Source organism: Anguilla rostrata, chromosome 16 (assembly GCF_018555375.3).
Source record: "Anguilla rostrata isolate EN2019 chromosome 16, ASM1855537v3, whole genome shotgun sequence".
NCBI classification, from domain to species: Eukaryota; Metazoa; Chordata; class Actinopteri; order Anguilliformes; family Anguillidae; genus Anguilla; species Anguilla rostrata.
Genome location: NC_057948.1, coordinates 32696813 through 32716834, shown reverse-complemented (window position 1 = coordinate 32716834; position 20022 = coordinate 32696813). Strand labels below are relative to the sequence as shown.

The 20022-nt window shown below is 45.3% G+C and overlaps 1 protein-coding gene across 3 annotated transcripts in view; it reads left to right on the top strand.

Annotated features, from left to right (window-relative positions):
• The first annotated feature begins 2476 nt into the window (after positions 1-2476).
• LOC135242193 (uncharacterized) overlaps positions 2477-20022 on the top strand; it is a 96543-nt gene continuing 78997 nt past the window's right edge. Inside the window, exons 1-11 of one of the 3 annotated variants that reach the window (XM_064313158.1) lie at positions 2477-3173; positions 3379-3444; positions 4494-4745; positions 4969-5007; positions 5445-5489; positions 5963-6022; positions 6241-6289; positions 6968-9932; positions 10270-10371; positions 12444-12524; positions 12961-13432. In XM_064313158.1, the coding sequence (XP_064169228.1) occupies positions 3023-3173; positions 3379-3444; positions 4494-4745; positions 4969-5007; positions 5445-5489; positions 5963-6022; positions 6241-6289; positions 6968-7010 (705 nt within the window). In that variant the 5' untranslated portion in view covers positions 2477-3022 and the 3' untranslated portion in view covers positions 7011-9932; positions 10270-10371; positions 12444-12524; positions 12961-13432. Of the gene's footprint in view, positions 3174-3378; positions 3445-4493; positions 4746-4968; positions 5008-5444; positions 5490-5962; positions 6023-6240; positions 6290-6967; positions 9933-10269; positions 10372-12443; positions 12525-12925; positions 13433-20022 lie in introns of those variants that run through there. The other 2 variants (XM_064313157.1, XM_064313160.1) reach the window with 2 other exon arrangements.

Genomic DNA, 20022 nt, shown 5'->3' with positions numbered 1-20022 from the left:
CACACATGCTGGTTTGGACACCCACACACTTAGCAGAACACACATGCTGGTTTGGACCCCCACATGCTTAGAAGGACGCACATGCTGGTTTGGACACCCACATGCTTAGGACAACACATGCTGGTTTGGACACCCACACTTAGCAGAACATACATGCTGGTTTGGGACCCCCACATGCTAGGAGAACACAAAGCTGGTTGGACACCAAACTTGAGAAACACATGCTGTTTGGACACCTCTCACTTAGCAGAAGCATTACATGTGGGCTTGGACACACAACTTACAGAACATACATGCTGGTTTGACACCACACTTAGGATGAACACACATGCTGTTTGGAGCACCCACACCTTAGGAGAAACACATGCTGTTGACACCTGCACACAAAATTAGAAAAACACACTGGTTGGATCCCAAAATGTTAGGAGAACACTGTGGTTTGGAACCAACACTTAGCAGACAACCATGTGGTGGACCTCCATGCTAGGAAACATACATGCTGGTTGGACAACACACACTTTAGCAAACATACATGTTGGTTTGGACCCCACAGCTTAGGAGAACATACATGCGTTGGACCCACATGTTAGCAGAACAGGGTGGTTGGACCCCCACAACTAGGAGACCATGCTGGTTTGGACACTCACACACTTAGCAGAACATATGCTGGTTGGACCCAACACATTACGACACACATGCTGGTTTGGACACCCACACACTTAGCAGAACATCATGCTGGTTTGGACACCCACACACTTAGCAGAACATACATGCTGGTTTTGACCCCCACACACTTAGCAGAACATACATGCTGGTTTGGACACCCACACACTTAGCAGAACATACATGCTGGTTTGGACCCCCACATGCTTAGGAGAACACACATGCTGGTTTGGACCCCCACATGCTTAGAAGGACGCACATGCTGGTTTGGACCCCCACATGCTTAGGAGAACACACATGCTGGTTTGGACACCCACACACTTAGCAGAACACACATGCTGGTTTGGACACCTACACACTTAGCAGAACATACATGCTGGTTTGGACACCCACACACTTAGCAGAACATACATGCTGGTTTGGACACCCACACACTTAGGAGAACACACATGCTGGTTTGGACACCCACACACTTAGCAGAACATACATGCTGGTTTGGACCCCCACATGCTTAGGAGAACACACATGCTGGTTTGGACACCCACACACTTAGCAGAACACACATGCTGGTTTGGACACCCACACACTTAGCAGAACACACATGCTGGTTTGGACACCCACATGCTTAGGACAACACATGCTGGTTTGGACACCCACACACTAGAACACACATGCTGGTTTGGGCCCCCACATGCTTAGGAGAACACACATGCTGGTTTGGACCCCCACATGCTTAGAAGGACGCACATGGACCCCTTCTTATTTGATGGATGTTTCAGGGCCGGGACAATCCTACATAATGAAAGGGATTTCCAAAACTGGGGAATAAAGAAAAATTGGAGGTAAAATGTTATTTGGAATGCATGCACCTCTGCTTCTATCCTAAGTTAACCTGGCGTGGAGCTGGAGAGTCATTCCTGCTGGGGACCATCAGTGATCAATATGACGGAAATGCATCCAGGTCCCGGAATGCTTGGCGATTTCCATTTTACATTACATTACATTACAGGCATTTAGCAGACGCTCTTATCTAGAGCAACGTACAACAAGTGCAACAGTTCAAGGTGCAGAGGTGCAGAAAAAAACACGAGTGAAGTAAAGATCGTAGTGCCAGAACTGACCACATAGATCAGGACTCCAACCCAGTAGGGTAACCTGTTCAGCAAACAAACAAACAATCCTGCCAAGTAGAAAACTAGCACTGAAATCACATTTGCCTAATCAGAATCAGACAAAACAATCCTGCCAAATACAGAGGTGCAGCCTGTAGAGATGAGTCTTTAGTCATTCCAGGACAGACGGCAGACGCGAACGGGAAGTACAGAGACGAAGGAGTGCAACGCAGGTTGGCAGAACGAGAGGTCGATAGGTAGGGTCTGGCGATATTGATAGGTGACCTTTTAAAACACGTGGATCAGCCTGGCGCGACTTTCGAAGGTTGATTAATGCGTGTCTCTGTCTTGGGTACCCTAATTTTACAGTACGGTAGATCTTATACAGTTTATATTATAATTTAAGTATAGATTTTCAACGTCCAGATCCGCTAAGTGGTTTGCGAGTAGAACTTTGAGCTAACAGCAATCAGACAACTGCGACTAAACCGGTGGTCTGCGGTGCAGCCTCGTACTTCAAGCTTCTGTTTCGACCTCTCCCTCTGATACAGAGCGTCTGCTACAATGACCGTGTAAATGAAAGTTTCATTTCCACTTATCATCTAGTGTTAGTATATGGTAGGAAATAACGTGGTGGCTGGCTTGACTGATTTCCGAAGTGGCGGCTGGCTTGACCTCAGGGAGCCTGTCAGGGTTTGGGTAAAATGGGTTCGCACGATAGACTGCAAAACGTAAACACATTTGCAACTGTATATAAAATAGGCGAAATATCTGTAACAACCTGTACCTAGTTGTAGAAAAAACGTCATTGTTGTCATCCAAGTTGATATTGTTAAAGAATCTGTATTAAAACTAAATGTATATGCATGAAGTTGTCCCCCTCCCCCTTATTTAGACTGTTTGCTATGTGTATTTTTACAGGACCTGTATTTAAATAGTTTACGGCTAGTTTTCTCGAATAAATATGAAATAAATGCGTTAAGTCTTTCTGGGGTGGTCTTTACACGTACCCCCAAAGTAGACTATAAATACTGACTCTCGTCAAAGATGCCACACTCGACATTACAAATAAATCTGGCTTACATTTCGGCTTTATTTCAAAACGCTGTTCGGTGGTTGTGTTAAGGTTACAATTTAAGCAATTTAAGTTAGTCAAATATTGTTTTAGAAAGTAGCACTGTCTGACTTCGGGGTGAATTCATGAATTATATGAAAACTCTTAAGTGTTGCTCGCACTGACAGGTCAAATGAAGCTCACCAACAAGATAGTGGGACAGAGGAAGGTGTGCTCCAGGAAGAGGAAGCAGGTGGAGTACAGACGTACAGAAGGCCGCCCTCAGAACACTCGGGCGCCATTTGGTCTTCAGTATCACTTGTGGACAATCAAAATGTTGGCAGGTACGTTTTCAGAGTTGTTTGCATTTTTATGTACTTATTTCTCTGTTCGTTTTTGGTTGTAAACGCATGCAGTATCTGGGAAGTGTTTGTGTGTGTGCGCTTGTCTGAATTTTGTTTGCTTTTTGCGTGTAGGCATACATATCAAAGATTAATTATGTTCAATGACTAACATTCAATTTAAAGTCAAATACAACTTATTCTACAGACATTGTCCTGCTCCTACTGGCATTAGCACTTGAGCCAGTGAACAGCAGTGAGACTCCGAAACCAGGTAAGTAGTACAGAGTGTAATCCTATATGTAACTACCCACTTTTTTTTCTTCTTGTCAACTTTCTCCCTCCAAGAAGAGGTTTGTCACCTTGCTGACCTTCTACTGTGGAAATTAACTGCGCGAGCACATGGTGTCATTAATGTGAAGCGCCACTCTTATGTAGCACTAGCTTCCCCTTATGGAGAATCTTCAGCTTGCTAAACATGAATGAGTGAGTGTTTGAGTGAGTTACAAGCCAGCTTTGCATCTAATAAACCTTATGTAACCAAACAGGCTACTAACATTATATTAATAAGCGATATCACTTCAGTTAATGGAGAATTATGGTAAGTGACACAAAAAGGAATTAGGCTAAATTAAAGGTATTAAAGTGGCTTGCGCTGTTCAGCAGTTGGCCATACTTTATTAGGATTTGCCCTTAAAGTGTTGAGATGCCTATCACATGAAATGTTGAGAGGTGTCATTCTGCCTGGACTGTGCGTCTCCAGTTGATTGTTTCCATGTATGTCACTACGGTGATGATTCCGCACCGTCATTGGTTAACGTAAAGCTGTGGATGTGCCTTTTAAAAGTATAACTATCTAAACTATCTAAAGTATAACTAAAATAACTTTCATGCATAAGTAAATTATTTCATTTATTTTTATGATTTTTTAAATCTTGTCTTTCCATCTATTAAACGCCCATAATGATTTGTAGGAATTCTGTAACTTGCATTAGGTACAAGTTTTAAAACATCAACATGATAAGTCAGTGCAGTTTCATTATCTGCATGAGGTACGTGCATTGTATTAAATTGATTTCTATAATCTGTGATTTCAGAACGGTCATTCCATTTTATGTCTAATCTCACATTTAACTGTAGAAACTGGCTGTTCCGTTTAGAAGACCCTGTTTTGTTTTTAACTGTTGGACCTACCCTTCCCCTGCCCCCCAACCCCCTCAGTCCCACCCACACAAACCCCTCACTTGTTTGGTCTTTGGTGTGCTGTCATGACTGATGGGAACGCTGTGGCTGAAGGTAAGACTTCCTGTTTTCACGTCACAGGAATGTGTGCCGTCTGCCCGGAACCACGCTGCGCGACTGTCGTGACTGGAATATGGCTGAAAAGAAATGACAAGAGTATATGGCAGAAAGGAGATGAAGAAATCCCAGAGTGCTTCCTGGACAACCTAAAGTCAGATGAGCCCTGTCAGATGCCTGATGGTAACCTTGTGCTAAGAACTGCGGATGACCTTGACTTTGAATGGAAGAACCTCTCTTCGGCTGATGGAGAGTTAATCTCCTCAGTGAGTAAGCGTGAGTATTCCTGCCTGTGAGCTCTGCTGTTGTGGTGTAGAGTGGAGTGGGTGGGACTGAAGGATCTGGAAAGCTGGCAGATGACTATGTTGTAAAAATGCATAAAATGTGGTACTATTCATAGATTGTCAGTCAAAATGCCAAATGCAGCTGAAATTCTGCAATCATGCAATCATTGTGCAATCATATGTCAGTTGTGTGTAATAATATCCTCTCTCTGCAGCCTGCGCTGAGCTTGATCTACCTTCCAAGCCTTACACCGGTAAGTGCTTTTCTTTATTTCTACTGCAGGAACTGATAATACTGATTGTCATTCACACTGTCGCCTAAGGATATAGCATAGCCTTAGACTGGGAATGGTAGAGTAGCCTTACAGTGTGAATGACAGAACGTAGCCTTACGATGTGAAAGCTTTGAAAGGGTCGCATCCACATGAAATGCCCCCATCCACAGGGCACGGTGGGTCACTGAATGGCATGATGAGTATGAAAATGATGTGAATCATATACTATAGCCTTGGCAGTCACCAGATCTCTACCCAATTGAACACCTATGGGAGATTTTGGACCGACAGTGCTCTTCACCACCATCATCAGAACACCGAATGACGGAATATCTTTTGGAAGAATGGTTAATGTAAAGCCATGGAAGTGCTTTTTAAAAATCTGAACTGTGGATTGCCCCCTCTTGGTTACACAGGAACATGGCACACATCCTCAACCACTCCTTCAGCTGCTTCCCTGGGTGAGTTTCTGATTGCAGGCTAAAGAACAGGAGCTCACCACAAGCCGTGCATGCTGAATTCATGCATGACGCAATGATTTCATTTATAGTCTTACGTCTCTATCCATTAAACCTCTGTGATGACCAGACTTGTAGGTAAATAGCATTATGTACAAATTTGAAAACATTGTCTTGATGACTGAACGCAGTTTCATTATCTGCATGAGGCAATTGGACTGCATATTAACAGAACCGCACACAATGCATGGGGTTGATTCATACTTTATTGTGTGTGTGTGTGTGTGTGCGTGCAAGTGCGACATCTTATCTTGCACTTCAGATCTTTCTTTCACCCACCCAGAGGTGTATGTCTGTACTATTTTATTTCAGACTGCTTTGTATGGTGATGATGTTGTGATTAAGGCATGTTCTGAGTAGCCTCTATCAGAATATAAAAAAATGTATTTTTATTTTTTCCCCTCTTGGATGCGCAGGAACACCGCTCTTGGTGACTAGAGACCACGCCACTGCCATTGCTGTACCCATCTGTTTAGGTAAAATTATGTTTCCCACAACTACTGTGTATCCACGATTCAAACTTGCCACCTTCATAATCTGCAGGCTGTAAAGGAGAACTGGGGAGAGGGAACATGCCTTTGTGCACCTAACAATAAATCTGTGGCCTGAGTGGATCTACACTTTCAGTGTGCAGTCTTTGAATTCAAGTGTAAAGTCAAATGCGTCCATCAATTATTTGTTCTTCTCCTCGTAGGTCTTCTCATTCTTGGTGGCATTGTTGGTGGCATCATTTGGAAATACATGTAAGTTGCAGAATTCATAGGCACATAAAATGCCAAACAGTCATGGATTGTATAAAAGTGAATTGGGGGGGGGGGGGGGGGGCACAATTCCTGAGGGGAAAAATTGGGTAATTATAGTGGCTATTTACAGGTAACTTCTGTGTGTATGTTAGGCACGATGTAGTGTATAAATCTGGGGTGGGCAAGGAGGGAGAAATCTGTGTGGATTATGGTATCTGGTGTAAGGTAGGGGAACGGGCAGATCAATTTTCGGATTTTTTTGCCAACGTCTGCTCTTAATTATTTTGATTGACTGAATCATATCTTGATCTGACATTTGCACAGGCACCAGCTACAGGCACAGAGTGCAAGTGCATCCTAAAGATTTTACTGCACTCGAGTACAGGAGTGAAACAGCACAGGTATTGAGCTGTCAGAAAACTAAATCTAAGGTAATCGGTTGGAACAGAAACGGCACACGGATCTACCTACCAGGACCGGAGTTGTGTGCCCCCCTAATATAGGCAGGGTAAAGGGCAGAACCAAAAGCCCACAGAAACTGCAGGTTCAGAACTACTAGTCCCTCACACGGGCCGTCAGAACTGGATTATTTTATTTCCAGGGGGAAGAGGTCTGCGTATTAAGTTGACCTCCTGTTGACAGTCAAAAGAAAATGTGATTTCGGCTCTTCCTCCTCAGGCGTGCTGACCGGGACACCAGTAAGAGTTCGCAAGTCCTGTAACGGAGCCTGGTGCATATGCCGCGTGTTCAGTCTATGGTATACCCTCGGCTGTCGGCTGTGGGAGGAATAAGGGGCTCTGAAGAGCTCCTGTGATTAGCGGTGGTCGAAGAACCAGGAGAGCCACGCACGAGCGACGCATCCTGCCGAGCGAGTCCCAAGAAGCAAGCAACATGTGACAAGGATCAGGCTGCACGTTCTGGAACCAGAAAAGGGCGAACGGCCTTCCCTTCTTCACGACAACTGCCACAGACTTTTCAGCCCTATATATATATATCTTAAGCTGAACCCAGGCAAGACGGAGATGATCTTCATCCCTGCTCCATCCTCTAACCTTCTTGACTTTTCTATTTCCCTGGGGGACACTGTGGTGTCATCATCACCCACCGCAAAAAACCTTGGAGTGGTGATGGACAACAGACTGTCCCTCTCCCAGAACATCACGGCGGTGAGTCGAACGTGCAGGTTCTTCCTGTACAACATCCGGAGAATCCGCCCCTTCCTCACCACCTACGCAACCCAGCTCCTGGTTCAAGCGATGGTCCTGTCCCGCTTGGACTACTGCAACTCGCTACTGGCTGGTCTGCCAGCATCCGCCATCAGACCCCTGCAGCTCATCCAGAATGCTGCAGCGCGTCTGGTCTACAACCTCCCCAGACATTCCCATGTCACCGCCCTGCTCACTGACCTCCACTGGCTGCCTGTTATGGCTCGCATCAAATTTAAGACCTTGGTGCTTGCATACCAGGCAGCTAAGGGGTCAGCACCAGGGTACATTCAGAGGATCATCAGACCCTACACACCAGCCAGACCTCTCCGTTCTGCCACCTCTGGACGCTTGGCACCTCCCCTCTTCGCGTCTGCACTTCCCGCTCCCGTCTGCTGTCTGTCCTGGCCCCTCGCTGGTGGAATGACCTCCCCGTGATGGTCAGAACAGCAGAGAATCTCACCACTTTCAAACGCAGACTGAAGACTCATCTCTTCAGGCTGCACCTCTCCCCACCCCTCCCTAGCCTATAGTTCAGCTCATTGTACCTAGCTAGGATAATTTGATTATGTTAGTGTATCTGGCAGGATTGTTTTTGTATGATTAGGTGTGATTCCAGTGCTAGTTTGTACTTGGTAGGATTCTTGCTGCTGAACAAGCTTACTCTACAGGGTTGGAGTCCTGATCGATGTGGTCACTTCTGGCACTACGATCCTTACTTCACTCTAGTGTTTCTTTTGCGCCTCTACATCATGAAACCTATGCACTTGTTGTACGTCTCTCTGGATAAGAGCGTCTGCTAAATGCCTATAATGTAATGTAATGTAATGTAATATATGCATTTGGTGGTACATCACAGATTAGGCAGAGAAACTGTTGAAAGAGGGGGCAGGGGGAGATGAGTGGGGCCCACAGAGTTGTTGGTGATTTGCTCTGACAGTAGGGGAGGTAGGCATCTGCTCTGACAAGAAGATTGTCTCAGCTAACATCCAGGGAGCGGTCAAGTAGAAGTAAACTGCAAACAAAGAATGCTTATCAGGCCAGTCCTTTCTGTACCACAATAAAACATCAGTGCAAACCCAGTGTAAACTTGTATTTTTATAAATCCATGACAAACCATGTTCTAGAGCATATTCACCAATTTACCCACCCACATATAACTTTCAATTAACAATGTTGTACATTTTAAACTTTCTCATAAAATGCCAGTTGTACAGATTCTGATGTAGCCTAGTCACCTGAATGCTACCTTTTTAGTTTACAAAGGAGATGGTACAGTAGAATGGCCACATCCAATTTGTTCAGGTGCAGGGCATAAACAATATGTACAGTAAAAATAAAATGTCTGATGTTTGAGCAGACTAGGCAGAACTGGTGTCGTTTCAAATAGATATGAATTTGGGTTTGACATCAGCATACCTTTGAAATGCACGTCCACATGCCTCTGAATATTTGTCTTCTTAGTTGGTTTGAAGGTTGGGCACAACGGGCAGTGGAATAATTGTTTGCACCAACATTTGCAGCCAACATTTGCATACGTTTAGCTAGTATCTCCAGACAATATCCACTCACCAAGCATTATATAGCTTCCATGCTATGGGAATGTGGCGTCATCAACAGCAAGTCCGCCATCTTTGGAGAAAACGGTGCGTAGCTAGCTATCTAACGTTAGTCTTCAGTTGACAAAAAAACCAATGACTCAACTTCACACCATGGTTGGCAAAGCGTGCTGTGTAATTGGCTGCAACAGTCATCCACACGACCAACTAACCAAATTTAAACTGGACAACGGAATAACATTTCACGCGTTTCCAACATGGAAGTTAAGTGGGGGATTTAGCTAGTTAGCTAGCATAAGTAAACACATAGTTACTTTGTCCGGATGATGACATTAGTCAGCATTTGTTCGGTGGATTTGAAGGTCTTGCACCCACCCGTTGGTGAATTGGGCATGGGCCATTAAGGATTAAAATTTTTTAATTGCTGACAAGTGTAGGCGCTAACGCCCAACACTAGATAGGCGCCGACATCGGTCACACTAATCGGTGGCAAGCTGTCAAGATTTGTAGACCGCTCAGAACTTGGCAACTCGGTACGGGTCGATGTTATTTACTAATAAAAGTTTTTGGTGATACCGCTCCCTTGCCTCTTTTGTGAGTTTTTCCCTCTACGGTCATTTCAGTTTTTCACGTTCTTTATACATTTATTTAAAAAAATGTATTTGTTTAATTATTTAAAACGGCTGGTGACAGTGACAGATCACAGCTGACATACAGACCTTTAAACTCGTATTCTCCAAAGATGGCGGAGCCGTCCCAGAATGCTCCGCGATTCCCGATCAAACACGGCGCGCCAGTTCGAAAGAGTTGGAAGTTGGGTGTGGTCGTCTCTTTGTCTTTGCGCTTCCATCCTAACTTTTTTACTCAAGGTATGAACCGGTAAGCTAACGTTTACTGCTATCAACAAACAAATATCGGAAGACAAATGTATGCTCAGCGACGTGTTTTTTTTGTTCAGTTTTTAATTCCGTTTCACTGCAGTGTTATAAAGTGACACTAATATGCTAAACTAGTGGTTTTCCCAAATGGAATCAAATTAAATATGCAAATAAAGCAAAGTAGTTAATGTCTATTGACTAGTATCATGGTCAATGATACCGTATCAATATACGCAGTAGTCCATGTTTAAAACGCCGCTGTATTCATATGTGACCAGTAGATGACGCTGTAGTTATAGCTTTGAAACCGAACCCTCAAATTTCCACTTTTCTTCCAGAGAAGATTTACACACCGAATCTGAAGAACGGTTGTAATGACAGTCTCTGTCGTCGTCGACGCGGAGGCTCAGTGGATCAAGCAATCAAGGATATCTCATTTCGTAAGTGCTGATGTTGCAACCAATATATAGCTTGAAATACTGATTAACATGAACTAAAAACAAATTAATTCCAAAAGTATATTATGACTGTAATATAGTGTCGTCGTCTCTCGTGCCAGCATATGGCCCGTCTGTTTTATGTGTAGATCTTTTCGTTTGAGTTACACTGTTGTGAACTACTTGTAACTACTAGACCCTTTATGTCATAACATGTTCCTGGTCTTGATAAATATTTACTATGACTTTTAGAACAAAAAGAAAAATGTTTACATTGTACAGAGGAACATGTTGGCTTAGTCTTTTTGTGTGGGTATAATTTTGCCATTGCTTGGATTCATTTACAGTTTATTTACTTTACTTTTATTTTATATAGCTTCATGAAAGCATTTCTTTTGATCTCTAAAGTACGCACAATACAAAATCTAAAATAACGAGTTAAAATGAATGTTCTGTGAAATGGTTTTAATATATTCCTTGAATTATGTAAAACATTGCACATCAATTCTCTGTAATGTTTTAGTCTGGTAGTCTATTGCTGAGTGACATTAAGCAGTTAATACCTTCCATACCTTTGAAAGTGAAATGCAGTAATTACTTGGGGAAAGTGTGCACTCCCATACAAGCTATTCCTCATTCTTATTCTGCTTGGTATTCTTGTCATCATCATCATCATCATCCTCATCATCGTCACTGTAATTTGGCAGAGCCTTTTTATCCACAATGGCCCCTGCCTGAGATGCGAGTTATAATCATCTGTGCGTTTTGTGCTTGTTTCTCCTCTGTTTAATGAGAAGGGGATTCTGGTTGCGACCACATGGGGTCCGTAAATACAATTATCAAAGCAATCACAACTTCCCTCAAACTCGATATTTCGGGGATGCATGCGGAGAGGGGAACAATGGGACTGAGCTGTGCGCCTTTCCGTCTTCTCCCAGCAGTCAGTCATTGATCCAAGACCACTTTGACATTTTTAAAGCACTCTAGTTTTTTGGGGGGTGGGTTGCGTGGGTGTGGGTGTGTATGTAGGGGGGGGTGGGGGTGGGGATGGGTGGGGATGGGGGGGGATGTGCAAAGGCAAAAATGTGGACTGTAGGCCAAAATGGTCCAGAATGAGGTTTAGATTGATCCCGGACCCCAGCTCCTGACCCCCGTCCTAAAAGCTGTGCTCAAATGACTGTACAGTAAGTGAACGTGCACAGCCTAAAGCTGTGCACAAATGATTGTAGGTGAATGTACACGTCCTAAAGCTTCACACAAATGATCATAGGTGAACGTGCACAGCCTAAAGTTGTGCATCGTAGGTGAACGTGCACAGCCTAAAGTTGCGCATCGTAGGTGAACGTGCACAATTCTGGCTGGATGGGCTTGGTGCTGAAATATTATTATTTTTGTTGTTATTTTATGCAGCGGCAGAGCTGGCACTGTGACTGCCTGTCGTTGGCCGCGTCCCTAATTTAATCTTTTAATCCCGCGCAACAAACACACACGTTTGTGTACCTTCACTGGGACACGGGCATCGCGGCTGTATTATCAGTGCCAGCCAGATTATAACGAGCCATTCTGATGCTTAATTCAGCCAATATCCTGGCACCACACAGATTGGCACAGAGAGCTAAGTAGCGCTGCTTTCTTAATTGCATGAGTATTAGGATTCGCATGTTCGGCTCTGTCCTTGTGACTACGGTTGCTTGAGAAGCGAATGGCATATGGTAACTGCCCCCCCCCCCCCCCCCACTTTCTCTGTTCTCTGCTCAGCTGTGACTTGGGGGTCCTTTCCCATAGTGCACACACTGTGGCGGTACTGAGGGGGACCCCATTATCCGCTTGCCCTTACCCTCATCACTGCACACAGGCAGATGCAAATGGGCGGAAAAAAGAAAACTGTCCAAATGCAGTCAGGTGCACTGATATGTTGGCTTGAGGGCAGTTTATGGAAATTCTTCTGAAGAGTCGACGGCAAATGTAATGGTAAATTGTGCCATAGTTGGAACTGGCCGTGGCACAACGGCGCATCATCTGTGCACGTATGCCACCCATACCCATCCTTTAATTACTGAATCACTCTCCATTAGGCCCAATCAGATTACTGCAGACCAGTGGCCCATCCAGTCTGGCAATCTGCAACCCCCCTAGGAGTGTACTAATCACAGCAGGTGAGAGCTCCCATTAAAATGGTGCTCTCTCTCTCTCTCTCTCTCTCTCTCTCTCTCTCTCACTCTCTCACTCTCTCACTCTCTCACTCTCTCACACTCTCACTCTCACTCTCACTCTCTCTCTCACTCTCACTCACTCTCACTCTCTCTCTTTCACTCTCTCTCTCTCTCACTTTCACTGTCTCTCTCTCTCTCTTTCTCTCTCTCTCTCACTCTCTCTCTCTCACAGTCTGTCTGTCTCTCTCTCACTCTCTCTCTCTCTCTCCTTCTATATATATATATGTACACAGTACATATATATATATATATATATGTAATATACATACATAGAGAGAGAGAGATCTTCCACGGTGACCTTTTGACATTTCTTCTCTCTTTTATTGATCTATTGTCCTCCATAGTTAGTTTGCGTTTCAAAACTATTCGTTTCAACGAGGTCCCAGAAATGAATGGGAGTGAATTGGGATCCGGACAACCGGGAGGGACGGCGATGCCATTAGCAGTCAGCAGGGACGGCTGATGCTGCTAGTATTCACGCCACGCAAATACAGTGGGGTAGCGTCCACAAAATTGCATTATACCCAAGTGAAATATCCTTTTAAGCTCATATTCATGGTTTAATTTCAAACCCAATGTGCTGGAGTGCAGAGCTGAAACCATAAAAATTGTGTCACAGTCCTGGTACTTGTAGACTGCACTGTACATATTTATTTCAATGTATATATAGTGTATGCTTGTAGATGTGCACTTGCACAAGTGCACAGCCACACACCCATGCATAACATAAAAATGCAAAACACACAAATGCATAGATGCACAATCGCAGACACACAAACGCGCATAATCATAAACGCGCACACACACAAGAGACCAGCCTTGTGAAATTTATTTTCATTTTTATTTGATAAAAGCCCTGTATTTTTTTCTGCGAAGGGAAGGATGTGGCGTTGGCTGTTATGAAATGTTCACACTTCACAGTGCTGCGCTGCGAGCAGTGGATTCGCGTGCATGGCAATCAAAGCACCTTCCACGAAAAACCTGAAAGTGCCTTTCAGAAATAAAATTGTTTTCTTTCTCAATATCCATGCCGGGGATCTGTTGTGCAATTTCACCTTACTCAGTGGCAGTGCTGCACTGGGTTTACATCCAGCCCCCCCCACCTCCCCCAGCCCCCCCCACCCCACCCCGTGCCGCCTCTGTCTGAATAAGTCAATTTATTTCCAAATAGCCGGTCGAGCACAGTGCAAGGGCTTCTTTAGAGGAGGTGAACTATTAAATCATTCAGCACCCCTCTGTATACCGAATGGGTTTATTACACAGTGTAACAGCGGGCCCAAGCCAGAGAGGCCGCGTTGAATGGGACTGAATGGGGGGGGGGGGGCGAACGAGATCCGGAGGAGCTGTGGCTATTTCCCGAAAGGCCTTGGGGGGTGGGGGGTGGGGGGGGGGGAGCTCACATTTAATGTGGTGTCAGAGGTAGAAGGACAGAACGTGGCTCTCGGTCTGAACGATACTCTGCTCATAAGACGCCTTGAGGCCTCACTACTGGATCCCCTGTAACAGCTGTGATTGTGCTCAAATACATTTTGTTATTTAGCGTTGTGTGTGTGCGTGTGTGTGTATACTGTTGTGTATGTGGGTGTGGAATGGGTGCTTTGGGTGCCTGTGATTGGACAGTGGTGTGCAGTGCTGATTGGACACACTTGCCGGTTCTCCTCTGAAACAGGCAGTGGCCAGCCAGCTGCTTCTTTTCACACCGTGGCCACAACAAGCCGCACATGGGCAGTGCGGGGGGGCGGAGGAGACCCAATCACACGTGTGCACAGAGAGCAAGCCATGGGTGCCTGGACGGCCAGCAGGGGTCCCACTCCAGCCGGTACCGGTGGGAACACTGCTATTCCCACTGGCTAAATCCCTACCATGCATCCCTTGGGCGACACAAAGTGCAAAGAAAATTGTGCACTGCCCCCTGCAGGACAGCCGGCCACAGTCGGCACTAGTGGCACGGTTTGGATTCAATCGCAGTCCCTGGGCGGAGAGAGCGGTGCGATGACACGCAGAATGTAGCGGATGATAGAGATGCTTTTTGCAGAGATTGAAGTGGTGGAGCAGCTCCACGGTGTCTGTGGGGAATATTGGCTGCTGAAGCAAACCACGCCGGTGTGTGTGGGGTACGTACTTCAGCTAAGTGCACGTGTGATTAAATGGGCGGGGGGGGGGAATTGGAGATGGCGGTAATTTAATGTGGAATGAAAACACAATGTATTACGCGGGCAGTTTTTCCTTGGATGATGGCCGTCATGATGGTGGAGATGAACACGCACATTGTTACTCTGCTAATATGAACTGGCAGTCACCCTTAATGCCGCTGACATTCGTTGTGTCGGATTTAAAATAAGTGGTGAAGGAAGATTCTTAATGAATAACATAAGTGCACGCTCTCTCAAACACACACACACACCCTCACACACTCACACACTCGCGCACATACACAAAGCACCATCACCATGTTGTTGGGGGTTGCTGGGAGATCCCCTGCTGTGGGATTGGTCAGTCGGTCGTGTGAAGCACCTTTTAGAGCAGAGTATCTCTAGCTGGTCCACTGTCCCCATTGGCTCTACATGAATCATTCCTTTTGCGGGCAGGAGCATCACTGAGAGTTCGTGATTGTGACTGAGCATGCTAGCGTCCCCTTTGATAGCGCTTTAAAGACATGCTAATGATGCACGCAGTATCTCCATGCTCACCTGTGTGAATAATTAGAGCTGGCAAGGGGCATTGAGGATGAAATTCATGCCTCGTATTTCAGGGTTTCAAGATTCGGTTGGTTTGTCTGCACCGAGAACCGAAGTGCTGTTAGTCTTCCTCAGGGAGACCTTGAGTTTTCATCTGAGCAAAAGACATTGTAAGAATTGCTACTGTATCTATGCTGGAGATGCACAATTGGTTCAAGGACAAGATGCACATTCAATTTAAAAAGCCTTCAGAACAGATGCGTTGTAATACAATAAGGAGCAACTTGTGGTGCTCAGGTAAGGATGGACTCGCTGCTTGTGAGGACATGGTCTTTCAATGTAAGGAGGAAACCTGGAAACTACACTTTAGCAGAACGGATCTCCATCAAGGAAACAAAGAAGCGATAAACTCTCCCAGAAGTGTTTACAAAGTGCTCTTAACCAGCGCTAATGCAAGATAAAGGTTAGTGATCCACAAAAGCAACGGTTCTTTAAAAAAAAAAACATAAAATTTTTTTTTTTTTATTGTTAACTTTCTAGTGGAAGCACTTTATCCCAGAGGACAGACAACCCTGAATGTTTTGCGAAAATATAATTAAGCAGCGGCATCTTTAAATGTCACTGCAAGCCTGTGCCACGTTTCGAATTGTTCTGCATCAACAGAATTTAACGAGATGGCGGAGGAATCCATATCCTGTGAGGGTGCGATAAGCCGCTCGTACGACGGGCCACTTTCATCGATTGCCAAAATAAAGCGTTTTGTATGCAAATGCACGGGGAACGGAGTGGCTGAGCTGGTGCAGCCCTACGGACACCGAATAATGGTCTTCAGTGCGTGTGCATGCTATCCGCTGAAAATTTCTAGCTCCCGTGTAATGGGCATAAAACATCTACACACACGCTGGTGGAAGAAGAGCTGAAGTGTCCTCTTCGAATAGTGCAAAAAAAAAAAGCCACCCCCCCCCCCCCAAAAAAAAAAAAGGTTGCTGAATGTTTTGGATGAAATGCAAGAAGAAGGGGGTGGGGGTGCTAGGGTTGTGATGAGGATGTTACCCTTTTTTTTTGCTGCCGCATTCTGAACATCTTAACCCTTGGCATGCTTGCAGAGCGTTTTCTTGGAGAGGGGACTGTGCACAGGTGCCACACAGAGTCTGAATAGTGATATGACACAAGACAATAGATTATTTGTAGTTTGGTGCTGCAAGTTTGCAATACAGGGTAAAGAAACGCATGTCTGTAGGCAAGAACAACCTGCATGGATTCCATGAAGCTTTCTAATGCAGTGTTTCTGTTATGGGTCCAGGTTTTTGTTTTAGCCTGGCAAAAAAAAAAAACCTGCACCCACACCACCCCTTTGTGGATAAGTTTGGACACCCCTTGCACTAGGCTAATGGCCATTATGAGGCATACTTAACTGTAAAAGCACTTGGGCAAAAGTCCTACCAAGAGGTTGTCCTGAGTTTTTCCCCATCGCAAGCCTTCGGGGGCTTCTAGAATGTGCGGCTGTAACGGATTTAAGTGTCGGATTAAGTGCACTGTGTGCTCGATATTACGCTCCCCCTTTGAAGTGCGGGAGAGCTCAGTTGCCCTTTGCGAATTGAAAGGAAGCCGTAGTCCGGGACGGAATCGGTGCGCTAGGGCACTGCGGGCGCCTTGCGAATCTAATAATGTGACTTGAGATCGCAACGAGCTCGGCTGACAGAAGTGTGTCTGACAGGTATCACAATGTGTGCATTTGGCTTTGGCTCAAAGTCAGCACTACCAAAGGCTTTTGCACTTAATTCTGTGCACACTTTGATCAGGTGGCTCGTCTCACACACACCCCCCCCCCCCATCCCCATACCCTTTGCATGGATATTCCTTTCCAGTGGATGAAGGAATGGGAAGCTTCATCTCATTCAGTGTGTGTGTGTGTTAGATGGAAACTGAAAGGGTATGTCACCTTACTTGGCAGTGTGTCTTAACAGGTTTGGATTTGTAGCATAATCGCGTTTGGAGTCGCCTGCTGTGGGATGACGTTAAGCTTCGCCTGACTCAAAGTGGGAATGCACACAGGTGATGGCTGCTTTTTTTGGGGGGGGGGGGTTGGGGGTTGGGGGTCGGGTGCAAAGCCCATGTGATGTGGTTATCACAGCCAACCCTATGTTTTGGCCTGGTAGTCTCACTTAAAATGCCAGGCAGAGGAGGTAATTGATTTCCTCTTCCTTTCTCCCAGAATTAACTTGCAGTTGCAAGATGAAATAGTCAGGGCTGCACTGACAAAGGGAAGTTTAATGACCAGACATCCTGACTGTCATATTTGTTACACAGTTTGGGGGGGGGGGGGGGGCAGGGGGGACTTGGGGCGCCCTTCCCTTTTGCATCCACACGTCTGTGGCATTTGGGGCTTGCTCTTTGTCTCCCACACACACCTGCTGTTGGTACGGTGCTTCACAGAGTGGAGGTTATGCCCAATTCCCACCCAAATTTGGAACGGCCAGTTGCCTGCAGCTGCATTTGTGTGTAAACCCCACTGCCGATTCGGGAGGGTGTATCCATCCTCGGTTCTCTTCCAAAACACGTGGTGTCGCCAGCTACTTCTTTTCACACTGCAGTACTACAGCTAAACTCCCATTGAGTGCTGTCAGTGGAAGACCTTTAATATGTGGCTTTAGCATGTGGTCCACAGGCGCCCAATCAATCAGCGGGGGTCTCTAGATTTTACTTTTATTTTTTTATTTACCCATTATTTAACCAGGAAAACCCCATTGAGATTGAAATCTCTTTTGCAAGGGGGACCTGACATGAAACACAAAGTTACCCAACAAGAGACTTACACCTAACAAAATGCACTAACATCAAATGTGGAATGAGACAGAGGTGTAACAATAATTTAAAGTAGAAATGAGGTTAAAAGCAGGAGCATACTTCGGTCACAGAGTCATGAATTGCATGTTTAAAGTCCACAATTGAAATTAATTTGTCAAGTTTAAAATTCTTTTGCAGATTGTTTCAGCTGTAAGGTGCAAAATGTCTGAAACCCATCTTACCGAATTCTGTAGATGCACGAGGGACTTTAAAGAGTAAAGATAGCGATTAACACGGACGGCTAACCAACTGAAGCCTCCCATACCCTGGCCAACACAATTGCCAATTGCATGTAGCACTGTGGTGCTTCGGACCGCAGTCGGTACTGGTGCGGTCTGGACTCTGGATCTGAGATCGTGGGGCTCATCCATGCACCATGGTGTGGTGACTTAACCAAATGAGCCGTGCACCAGTTCCCAAATCCACTTTGAAACCATCTCAGAAATGCACAGTGCCTCTGTCGAGGTTACTGGCGTCAAGAGGAGTTTGGCGGCTTTTATCAAACACAATAGTCAAGGGTTCTTTGGAAAAATAAAAAGGTTGTTTTTTTGCTCCATTATTGAATATGATCTGTTACCCAGCATACCCTTGTGAAATTTGAGGAGTTTTTTCTTCCAGTGCTGCTTAGGCCCTCTTGTTGCACTTCATTACTTGACGTGAAGGTTTTGGGCAGGTGAGTGTAGAGCTGAGTGTTTGGGTCTGATATCAGGTTGCCCTGGGGGTTTTGGACAGGTAGGCGCTCAGTGTTTTGCGTTGATTTCAGGTTGAAGTGGAGGTTTTTGGCAGGTAGGTGTGGTGCTGAGTGTTTGGGGTTGCTATTGGGCTGAAGTAGTGGTTTTGGTTTGATTTCAGGTTGAAGTGGAGGTTTTGGACAGGTAGGTGTGGTGCTGAGTGTTTGGGTCTGATATCAGGTTGAAGTGGAGGTTTTTGGCAGGTAGGTGTGGTGCTGAGTGTTTGGGGTTGCTATTGGGCTGAAGTAGAGGTTTTGGGCAGGTATGCGTTTATAGTTTTGGGTTGATTTCAGGTTGAAGTGGAGGGTTTGGACAGGTAGGTGTGGAGCTGATTGTTTGGGTCTGATGTCAGGTCGATGCGGTGGTTTTCGGGCCGGTAGACGTGGGGCTCAGCGCTTGGGCCTGATTACAGGCCTGCAGGGTGCTGCTCTCGGGTCAGTGCTGACCCAGCCGACCTCCTGGCTCCCTGATCCTCCGTCTGCTGTCCAGGCTGCTGAAGAGTTTAGCTTCCTTAAATCCCAATTGGACCCAGCAGGGGGGCCCGGCTTACCTTGGCACACTGCTTTGACGGGTGCTGAGAGAGGAGGGGGTGAGATGGGGGCTGAGCTGTAAGATGGATGGTCAGATTTCTGTGTAGAGAAAGGGAGAGAGAGATTTGCTGCATGTCTATGAATGAGTGAGATACATATGATATATACATGTATGAGAAAGAGACAGAGTTGCACATATTGTATATGATACACGTGTATGAGAGAGAGAGAAAAAGATACATGTGAGTGATACACACATACTGTATGTACAAGGGCAATATGGACATGCTCCAAGTCTTAGGTCTGCTCTTAGATTACGTTAAAATCAGTTTGCAGATGCTGAGTAGTGATTGGTAATGAAGTGACAGTAGTGATTAGGGTTAAGTGTTGTTTTGTTTAATTCTGACCTTAACTGGAAAACATTTACGATATTTATCTTACAGTATTTAGTTTTAAAAGTATTATTACAGGAATAGTGGAGGTTTAATGCCCATTTTGTCACAGTTAGCCTGTAAAAGAATTTACCACATTTTTTGATCGTGAAACAACGATAAGATATTATAAGAGTGGAAAATGAGGGATATATGCAAAATATATTTGCGTTGGAGATCACCGAACATATACGCAGTGCATTATGAGGGACCATATTGCAGTT